The sequence below is a fragment of the Nicotiana attenuata genome, unplaced genomic scaffold (assembly GCF_001879085.1).
Source record: "Nicotiana attenuata strain UT unplaced genomic scaffold, NIATTr2, whole genome shotgun sequence".
Lineage (NCBI taxonomy): Eukaryota > Viridiplantae > Streptophyta > Magnoliopsida > Solanales > Solanaceae > Nicotiana > Nicotiana attenuata.
This window is the reverse complement of record NW_017672238.1, coordinates 16529-27881: the sequence shown is the minus strand read 5'-3', so window position 1 is coordinate 27881 and position 11353 is coordinate 16529. Positions and strand designations below refer to the sequence as shown.

Sequence of the window (11353 nt, the reverse complement as noted above, 5' to 3'; positions counted from 1 at the left end):
GTATTATTTTATCTAATGCATCCTACCAAACGACCATTAAAAATTATTTAGTAGTAAGAATAGTTGACTAAGTGAATAAATAGTAGACACAAAGATAATAGCGAGATTTAAATAGTATTGGATGAAATATCTCGAGTTTAAGTGAACACAATATTTATAATATAAAATATACAGAAATATATGAAAAATTACAAATATTTCCACAAATGTTTGAATTTGAGTCCATAATTCAAAAGTATAATAATTTTAGTGATAAAAATATAAAGTCTCAACTATCCAATTAAAATATTGGAGAAATTTATACCAGATATTCAAGTGACGAACCAACAAATATTCGATTAATAGAGTGGTTAGCAACTCCCAATCTCGAACCACATGAAGTGTTTTTTTTTTGTTTTCCTTTCCTTTTCACATGCACTTTGTAATTTTGCATATATTGTTGTCCTTGGCATGAAATAAGAATTAAGAAAAAAAAAACAAATTCGCGAAAACTCGTGAGGAAGAGACAAGTTACTGACCTATTTTGTCCTGACTTGGTTCTGATTGAAGCAGCGGTAAATAAGGCCACAACGTGCGAGAGTCCATGTATCTCTGCTGAGTTGTTCCCTTCAAATTTACAGAATTACCCTCAGACGTGGCATACCGCAATTGCTCTATTGACAATGCCACACAAAAAAAGAAGTGATATAAAATAAAAGAAAAAAAAGAGTAGACGACAACACTCCTACGCTTTCTCCAACCCCTCAATCTACTTCAAGGGTCAATTCGTGTTATATATAAGTAGGAAGATATCATCCATCTCTAATCTAATCTACAACAAAACAAAGCACAAGTAACTCTGCATACAAGAAAAAAAGAAGCAGAAAAAATAGATAGGAGTAAGGAGGATTTGAAGTTGTATCTTTTTTGTTGTTGCTTTGGTGGAGTTGCGGGAGTTGAGGACTCACTCTCCGCATTAAGGGATACCCAGGGCTAGGAGAGGAGCCGTTTCTCCTTTGTTTGTTTATATCGTCTGACTATGGATTCGGCTGATCCTGCTCGGGCATTTGTTAAGGACGTCAAACGAATTATTATCAAGGTATATTCTTTATTTTTTTCACTCTGTTTAGTGTATACATTGTATTTGCATGTCTAGTTTGATGGTTGATTTTCCTTTTTTTTTTCCCTTCCTGTTGTCCTCCTTTTGTTGGTTGATGTCCAAATGCCTCTATAAGTAATTTCTTTTTCTTTTGATTTGGTATAGCGGTGGTGTTTGAGTTATGCAATAAGGTAGTTCGGCATGAAGTATCTGATGCTTTCTTTTTTTTTTTGGGTTGAATTTGAATGTTAGATTTCAGTAATAGTGGCCATTAATTCTGCTTCGTTTTTGTTGGTGTTTTTTTTGCTAGATTGGAAAAGGTCCTGATTAGTTTTACTCTTTTTTCAGCTATGTTGCATGTTATCTTTTTTGTTTTGTTTGAATAATCGTGGTTACTTTCCATCATCAAAGGTATCGAATAAAGTCTTAGGCAGTATTTTTGTATTTTTTTGAACCCTGTTTTTTCACGATTTTTTAGTGTTAGAGAACGACCATCTTGCTAATAACTGGGGTTCTAGATGTAAAATTCGTACATATTTAATGAATTTATGAAAACAAATACACTCTTGGAGCATAGACTAGTGCGTTCGAGCGAACCCGCATCCAAGCTTCTAGCTCTGCCTCTGATTACACGTCTGGTGTGTGGGTGGCTCTAGAATAAGGCCACTAAAGCTGCTGCTTTAGGCCCCAAGAGTCAAAGGCCCCCAAAACTTTTTCTAATGATTATAATTATTTATATGTGTAAGGTTTTTTCAAGTTAACAAAACTTTAACATTTCCTTCTTTAGCCAAGAGTCTATCGGAAACAGTTTCAATACACTATAGTGGTTCTAGTTATCAGATATTTTATTAGTAGATATGAGTATTTGAATAATCTAACTCAAAATTTTAAAATATTAGACAATGTTATACTGTGAAATTTTGAAAAGAAAACTTAAAAATTTGTTAAGACCACAATTTTTTTTCTTTGTTATCTAAATTAATCGTGTCTATTTATCCAACCGTTGTCACATTACTAATGCTATTTCCTCACATCTAAATTTTGGCTTTAGGACTCTGGTTTCATTGAGCCGCCCCTAGTCTGGTGTACCATCTTTTTAGTTATCTTTTTCTTAGTCTCTAGTGCTAATACATTTAGTTTTCCTTTTAACAAATTGTTATGTCTTTTCCAAAGGTTGGAACTGCAGTCGTGACTCGAGGTGATGGAAGATTAGCACTTGGAAGAATGGGCTCACTGTGTGAGCAGGTGAATCTTATGCTTGCTCAATTTCCACTAGATTGATTAGATAGTTTCTTTTAATTATATGTTATTATGTTTGCTTACAAACTACTTACAGATTCGGGAACTTACCACCCAAGGCTTTGAAGTTATTTTGGTGACCTCAGGTGCCGTTGGTGTTGGCCGTCAGCGGCTTCGATATAGGAAGCTTATTAATAGCAGGTTTCTGCTTTGTTCTTTCTGTATAAACGATATTCTCTTTGTATTTTAAAATTCCAATTCAAATAGCTTAGCAACCTATTTGTGTTAAATGCAACTTTTGATATCATTGAAAAGTAAGTGTGTGGCTTATGTTAAGTGATACAGGCGAATGAGAACCTCTTACTAAAATGTCAGTAACATGTATAGAGTATTTTATCTCATGGATGCCATCTTTGCCTATTGCATAATTTTTTCCTGATGATACTGAATTGTATCAGCTAGCCAGTGTTGTCAAAGGCGCGCTTATGCCCGGAAGCGAGGCTCAAAACATGTTGAGCGCTTCGCCTGCATCAAGGCTCTAAGGCATACGTTTCCTCGCCAATGAGCGTTATCCTGAAGGCGACACTACACAATTGATATTTCATTTTATCGTAAATATTTTTTTAAATTTTTTTTAGTATGTAGATTTGTTATTCATGCTTATAATTATTGGTCTTGGACTACATATACATATTTTTACTTTTTCTCCCATTGTGCCTTTTTTCATTAAAGCCCACGCTTTATTTGCACTTTGCGCTTAAAGCCCCAACGGGCCTTAGAGCTTTTTTGTGCTTTACGCCTTTGATGACACTGCTGCTAGCTGCCTAAATTATGGATAAAACGTTACAAGTGCAGACACTTGAACCTTTACATCTGATTTCGTGTATTGTTAAATATTGTAATACACTCAATCTATTATCCTCGTCGACGAGAAGCATAAGATAATATTTTACATTTCGGCATTAACAAGATACTACTTTAAAATATCAAGTATGTGTGTTTCATTATTCACATTTCGAATGCAGTTTTCAATGTACTAAATAGCTAAGTGGGCCCTGTAACAGCCCAGAGACCTTTAGCGGTTAATCTCAAAAGAGTGTTCGTTGTGAAACTTGCCGTGGGTAAATTCGACATGGGAATGGGAGGGTATAGTTAGGGGCCGGCCATATAAAGGCGAGTTTAGGATTCAACTATTGAGGTACCTTTTGGGATAAAGCCCAAGGAGACAAAACCATGAGGCCAAAATCCTTGAGGAAGTCAGGCCAAAGCGGATGATATAGCTTCAAAGGCCGTGACATGCCTTACTCTTGTTAGGTTAAGTATATCTAATAAACTGGAAGCCAGCTAATCTGAAACTCTAGTTTATTGAGGTCTAGGTTTGTCAAAAGTATATTTACTAATCATTGGAAAATCTCCATATTTGCAGCTTTGCGGACCTTCAAAAGCCTCAAGGTGATCTTGATGGCAAGGCTTGTGCTGCTGTGGGTCAGAATGGCCTCATGGCTCTGTATGATACGTTATTTAGTCAGGTAAAAGCTTGGTTTTTGGAACTTCTGTGTATATTTGTATGGTGTCATACCTTATTTTGTTTGGCGGAACCATTCCTTCTTTGCTCAAAGGATTGTATAGTGACCTTCCCGCTTTGTGTCTTACCTTCATATAGTTGGATGTAACCTCAGCTCAGCTTATGGTGACTGATAATGACTTTAGAGATCCGGACTTTAGGAGACAACTCAATGAAACTGTAAACTCATTGCTCTGTCTGAAAGTTGTACCTATATTTAACGAGAATGATGCTATCAGCACGCGGAAAGCTCCTTATGAGGTACCATTTCTCTTGTTTTAGTACTGTACTTGCTGTATCTGGTGCTTTCTGTTACAGTCCCTTTGCTAATAATGTTTTATGAGAATAAAACTGCCGACTCTAACTTGTGTCGAGAGTCAAGACCAACCAAAAGTGCAACTCTTAAATTTTTGAAATGTTTGTTCAGCTGTTTCTAGTTTTGATCCTTTGGAACTTGCTTGATTGTTGATATGTCTGAGACCCTGAGTTACATGCATTTTCTTTATCTCTGTTGTTTTTACTTTATTGTTTTGTCACATGAACCCTTTTATTATATTGGTTTCTCTTAAATTTTGGTCCAAAATATCATCTTGATTTTGTTTGGTCTTCAGCCTTTGACATGATATGGTTTTCAATTTTAGCTAGTATCCGTAAGATAATGAGTTTCAATTTTTTCATTTTTGTTCTAGGTTCATGTTTGTCTTAATAGTGACAGTTTTAGCTCTCCTTGCAGGACTCCTCTGGAATCTTTTGGGATAATGACAGTTTGGCAGCTCTACTGGCTCTGGAGCTAAAAGCTGATCTTCTTGTTTTGTTGAGCGACGTAGACGGTCTTTACACTGGCCCTCCAAGTGATCCGCAATCAGAGCTAATTCATACATATGTTAAAGAGAAGCATGAGGGGTTGATTACTTTTGGAGACAAGTCTAGAGTGGGAAGAGGGGGCATGACTGCCAAGGTAAAAGCTGCTGTGTATGCAGCTTATGCTGGCATTCCTGTTGTGATAACCAGGTATGATGTTAATACTAACAGAATTCTGACATTTTTGAACTTTGTGTTCATAAATTGTGTGCGTGTCCTATTAAGATATTTAAGAGAGAGTAGAAAATGCAGCAAAAACAGTTTGTGTCAAAGTTGAACTTTTAGCTTTCAATCAGGGTAGAGAAGCTTGAGGATTTGAGTGTTATGATGTTTTCCAGATATGCACTGATAGACCCCAATATTCATGTTCCTAAAGTTGTAGTTTGATGGTCTAAAAGCTTTAAGATTTCTCTTCTGATCAAGCAGAGATGTTTAAGAAGTTCTAGAGCATTGAAAGCTTCTGCTTGATGCATTGACATATATTCCACACACACAAAAAGAAAAAGAAAACGTGTTGCATTAATTTCATAATAAGTTGGCTCATCCATCCTTGCATTTTTACCATGGACAAGGTGATGCTTCCATCAAATTAGAGACAGATCCATGATTTAAATTTTATGGGTTCAAATTTTTGAGTTTATTGAAAACTTAGGTTAAAAACTGAATATTCATACTGCTGTTTTTCTGGGTTTTTCACATATTTTTCTGTTGTCCATTCCAAACATGATGAGCTCAGATGAACCCACACGCATCAAACATGACAAAGCTTAGCTAGTAAAGTTAACCATGTTGTGAAGAGCTTTATCTTGTTATATGAAGAGGCCTAATGAATCTTTAAAGGTGAGAGTAGAACAGATGCTTGTAATCACATGAGTCGTTCAGGTGAAAAGGAGAACAATTCAGTAACTGGTGGAAGCATATTTCACTTAGCAAAGCATTGTTCTTGAGCCTATTAGATGTAATGTTTTGGTAGCTCACTACTTGTTGCTCCCAATATTTCAACTCCTGCTGATTGTGTGTGTCTCACTCTCTCTCTGTGGAACAAGTGGCTTCGCCAACAACAATATTATTAAAGCACTAGACGGAGAACGTGTTGGCACTCTGTTTCATCGTGAAGCCATTAAATGGGCATCAACAGGGGATATCGATGCTCGCGAGATGGCAGTTTCTGCTAGAGAATGTGCCAGGCGGCTTCAGGTATTGTACATAGAGGCACACATAAATATAAATTGTAGTAGAGCTGCATGGATGCGGCTGCTGACTATTTCTTCCTTTTACTTCAGGCACTCTCTTCTCAAGAAAGGAGTAAAATTTTGCTAGATGTAGCTGATGCACTGGAAGCAAATGAAGAGGAAATCCTGGCTGAAAATGAAGCTGATGTGGCTGCTGCTCAACAAGCTGGATACGAGAAGGCTTTGATATCTCGGTTAGCTTTGAAGCCAGGAAAAGTAAGACATTGCTCACTTATGGTAGATCTAGTCTTGTGTAAATTACACTGAATGTTCATTTACTTATTTTAGTATTCTTGCTGAATTTAATTATAGATTTCAAGTCTTGCAAACTCTGTTCGTGTGCTTGCTAACATGGATGAGCCTATTGGCCGCATTTTAAAGAGAACGGAGGTAAGTAAATCTTGTTTTTCGGGCACTACCTCGTGCCTTTGAACATTATGATTTGACTTGTAAAAAGATGAGGTGAATAAACCAGATACCAATATTTGTACAGTAAATGCTTTTATTGAGATGCGGAACAAAGATCAGTTTGGAGAGTAATCTTGTGAAATAGCTTCTTATGAAATATCTTTCTGCAGTCCTGGACAATGTAGTGGATCAGACAATATAGTGAATGGTGCTAATACATGTGTCAGAGAGGGTTAAAAGAGTGTATCTTCCCCTAAGAGCAGAAATTCCACATCCAACAGAGACTAGCAGCATATTCATAGCAAATAGTATTTGTCCCATTACTTTCATCTATCCCATTCTCTTTATTGTACACTTCTTGAATCGAATCCAGGCAGTGGCTTTCCTGCTAGTTGAAGCTCTCTTTTGGTTGCTTAAAGGCAACCTAGAAGAAGCTACAAATATTATTAGTGAAAAACTAAAGTTTCATTGGTCCTCTGGGTCTTCGTCACTAGTTGCATACCTGAAAATGCTAACAATGTTGCTTTATGGCAATCAAATGGTATAGACAAACCTATTTTTTTACTCTGTTGTGTCTTTAACCAAGAAAAAGCTGGGCCAACTCGTTGAAGTTTTAGGGAATACTGATAAAGAACAACCATTTATGATTAGAGAACTTGATCACTGATTTGTCTTTGAATTCATTTTGGGATGTAATCTTGATTTCTGGAATGTTATTGCCTTATCCAGCTTGCTGACGGAATCATATTGGAGAAGACGTCATCTCCATTGGGCGTTCTCCTGATTATTTTTGAGTCACGACCTGATGCACTTGTACAGGTAAGCAGGGATGGAAAATATTTTACATTCTTTTAATTTTCCGGAAGTTCTACTTTATTTCAGCTATTTGTTCGCTTAAGAGTAGTCTTTTAATTACTAAAACCTATCAGAAAGGGAAAAAAGAACAGAGTGGTTGGGTTTCATGGTACTTGTGCAGCAGCTTGTCTTTTCTTAATTTGGCACCCAGGAGGTGAGGGTGGTCCACTAAAAATATGTTGGAGTCGACGCATTCTTGAGTTGCCTATTCTTGGATTATTACTTCAAAAGCTGACAAACCCTTTTTACACCTTTTTGCTTTGTGGAGCAGATAGCTTCTCTAGCAGTCCGAAGTGGGAATGGCCTCTTGTTGAAAGGAGGAAAGGAGGCCAAAAGATCAAATGCAATTTTACACAAGGTTTAATTGAGAATTTGTCCTCTCAGACCATTTTTCATGGTGTTTCAACTTCCACTTGGTAATGTAAAGCTTTTCACCTGTTCTTCTTTCCTGTTTTGGTTTCCTCCTATTCCAGGTGATTACCTCAGCCGTTCCTCCAAGCGTTGGTGAAAAACTTATTGGGTTAGTGACTTCTAGAGAAGAGATCCCGGAATTGCTTAAGGTACCTTTTTATAAATTGAATGCAAGTGTACATTAGACATGAGTTTGGTTCTGAGTTTTTTCTTCCCTGCTCCAGCTTGATGATGTGATTGATCTTGTTATACCAAGAGGTAGCAATAAACTTGTTTCTCAAATTAAGGCCGCAACAAAAATTCCTGTTCTTGGTCATGCTGGTAACTATATCTTGTCTCAACTATTGATAACTTCTACGTATGCTATGTGCGCAATTTGCTTCTTTGGTAGCAAGACTGCAAAAATGGTGAAGATGCTCTATTTTCTTCCAGATGGTATTTGCCATATTTTCATTGACAAGTCTGCTGACTTGGATATGGCCAAACGTATTGTTTCGGATGCGAAAACAGATTATCCAGCAGCCTGCAATGCAATGGTAACTTGTAATTCTTTGTCCTAATACAATGCACAGTATCAGACTTGTAAGGCATCCATGTTTAACATCTTTTAATTACTTTTCTTTACAGGAAACTCTTCTCGTTCATAAGGATTTGGTGCAAACCGGAGGTCTTAATGACCTGATTCTGGAACTTCAAGAAAAAGGTGAGGCTTCATTGGTAAACTCTTTGTACAATTAAGCTCCTAAATGAGCGCCGCTAGACCACTTAGCTTTAAGCAAGTAATAAGAATCTGATGCCAAGTTTGGCAATAACATTTTTCTTGATGGTTATTCTATAGTAAATTACTTCTTAGTTTTTCTTTTTCTGCTTTAAGTGGCTCTTATTATTAAAAATTCTCATCTATATAGAGCAGTCTGCAGAACATGCATTGTCTATCTCATTTGTTGTTCAGTATGATTTAAGAATTCTTCTAATTTCCTTGTTTAAACTTGCTATTATGTGGATGCAAAACAAATCCTTCCTTTGTCATGTCGGTCTTCTCAAAGCCCATTGTTACTATATTTGTAACTTTACTTATTTGTAGTCTGAGTTCAAGGTACTTCTTCCTCCATCCATTTTTCTCACTGTTTGTAATTCTCTATATGTCATCTTTGCTTTTATAGTTTAGGATGTTTTGACCACCTCTGTTGTCCCACAGTCCAAAAATTCAACTCTTCCCATCCCAAATTAGTTGGTGACATTCATTCATGAAGTGTCTGCTATTTGAATCCTCTGTATCTATTCCACTCTATATAGGTAAATTTCATTCCAATACTAGCAAACGCGGCTGGCATTTTGTCCAATTGTTTGGCCTAAATCATTTGCAGGTGTTTCTTTATTTGGTGGACCTAAAGCAAGCTCCCTACTTAGTATTCCCGAAGCAAATTCCTTCCATCATGAATATGGTGCACTGGCTTGCACTGTCGAAGTTGTTGAAGATGTGAATGCTGCAATAGATCATATACATCGTCACGGGAGGCAAGTTACATTTTCTTAACTATTCAATTTTTATGGTTGTTCTCTTTGCTATTTTCCATGTACTTAATCGAATTTTATTTATTTATTCCAATTGCAAATGCTTATGCGGTACCTCACTTTTTGACAGTGCTCACACTGATAGCATCATTACTGAAGACAAAGAAGTTGCTGAACTCTTTTTACGTCAAGTTGACAGGTATACTCGTCACTGCCTACTCTATTTCGACATTGCTCTGTATGTTTTCATTCATCCTCTTGCACGAGTAGTTTCTTCAAACATGATCAACTAAGAACTTAAAGGATATCACAAGTTACCAAGACGATACACATTGTTGCTACTTACCTCAGCTGTTAATGTGAGTAACACTAATACTAACGGTATTGATATTCTATATGGAATGTTTACTTTTCAGTGCTGCTGTACTTCATAATGCAAGCACAAGATTTAGTGACGGCTTTCGCTTTGGACTTGGTGCTGAGGTATTTAATTGATCAGTAGATCCAGATTGTATGTTGCTATCATTGTTTGACAGTGCAACATAACTTGATTGTTTTTTGGCTGAATAGGTGGGGATTAGTACAAGTCGCATTCATGCTCGTGGTCCAGTTGGAGTTGAGGGATTGCTGACAACTAGATGGTATCATGCTAATAACTCTCTGAATTTAAGTCAAACGACTTCTATATCTTTCTGGCAATTATGCCATTAGATACAAGTAATATCTGGGAAACTCCTCGAGACATAGCCTTGAGGAGAAAACATTGTGTGCCTATTATGTCTCTTTGCATTTCATGTGTATATCTACAGAAGAGAGAGTAAAGTAAAAACGGCGAAATGTCACTTATTCTTATTTGAACAAGTAATTTGTTTAACAAGACATTTTAATGTTATTGAGCATGACTTTTGAGGTGTCAGGTCCAAAGCAATCAATAGGCCTGATTACATAGTATATAGTTATTGATACCAGGAAAGGAGGCGTGATTTGAGTTAATACATAGCTGTTTTTAGTAGGTCTCTAGGAACATGGAGACACAGAATTTTAGTTTCTGCTTGGTATATTAAGATTATGGAAGCCAAACTATCATTACCTTTGCGTGCTATTATCATGTCCTCATCGTAGTATTTTACTGAGGAGTTTGTTTTCTTGTTCCCATTCCCTTGAGCACAAGATATTGTAACTTCCATTTTGCACTTTGAACTGAAATGCCATTTGGAACACTGAAGTAATGGTGTACAATTTTGTTTGTAGGCTTGCAAGGGGATCTGGACAAGTCGTTGATGGTGATAAAGCAATTGTCTACACTCACAAAGACCTTAATCTGGAGGCTTGAGTGGAAATGTGTACAAGTATTATTATTACTATTATTATTATTATTATCCTCCTCTGGATCTTGGAAGATGTGTTGTACACTTGGATTTTGGTAAAGCGCCATTTGATGCTTATCCTGGAATTTTCAAGTGTTTCAGCTGTGGATAGTGAATTGTGATGGCAAGAAAGGACCAGGGCAGGACAACTAGGATTTGCCTTACTGCTGGGCAAAATAATTTTTGTAATTAGCAGAGGTTAATGAAGTTCGTGTGGTAGATTATTACATACATGGTTGCTGTAGTAAACTAGCTGCCAAATTTGTCTCAGTAAGAGCTTTCGATTAGTTATTATTAAAACTTCAAATCTGTAAGCAAGAAAAAATAAAGTTGAGTTTCATTATATATTGTTAATGAAATTGAATACTTTTTTTCATATTTTGGTTTTGTAAGCTCAATTCGAGTTTAACTTATCTATGCTGCCACTGTAAGATCTTTTTATATTTTTAAGTTTCTTGAAAGGTAATTAACCATAACAAATGGAATTAGTAACCAGAAAATTAAAGCAAGTAATCTTTTACAATCTTCAGTTAGTCTGCACGGTGTACTACTGGAGTTTACCACTAAACAGCTCTGCCCCGCTACTCCTCTCACCACCCCCCTCCCAACAACAACACTGACATACCCAGTAATATCCCATATTGTGGGGTCTGGGGAGGGTAGTGTGTACGCAGACCTTACCCCTACCTTGGAGGATAGATAGGTTGTTTTCAATAGACCCTCGGCTCAAGAAAACATAAGCACCACATTAATAAAAATATAGACAAGGGATAGCACCAACGAGCCATATAAAAGCAGAATAAAAACAACAACATAGTAAGGT

The 11353-nt window shown here is 36.7% G+C and overlaps 1 protein-coding gene across 1 annotated transcript; it reads left to right on the top strand.

Annotated features, from left to right (window-relative positions):
* The first annotated feature begins 746 nt into the window (after positions 1–746).
* On the top strand, positions 747–10908 carry LOC109212426 (delta-1-pyrroline-5-carboxylate synthase-like). The gene is made up of 20 exons (XM_019376078.1): positions 747–1078; positions 2252–2323; positions 2415–2518; positions 3744–3846; positions 3981–4142; positions 4615–4892; positions 5789–5939; positions 6026–6190; positions 6287–6364; positions 7112–7201; positions 7509–7595; positions 7711–7797; positions 7873–7969; positions 8081–8184; positions 8276–8351; positions 9016–9166; positions 9294–9362; positions 9580–9646; positions 9734–9804; positions 10415–10908. Exons 1-20 carry the CDS (start codon positions 1019–1021, stop codon positions 10494–10496), a joined length of 2154 nt encoding a protein of 717 aa, XP_019231623.1. The 5' UTR covers positions 747–1018; the 3' UTR covers positions 10497–10908.
* Positions 10909–11353: the final 445 nt, after the last annotated feature.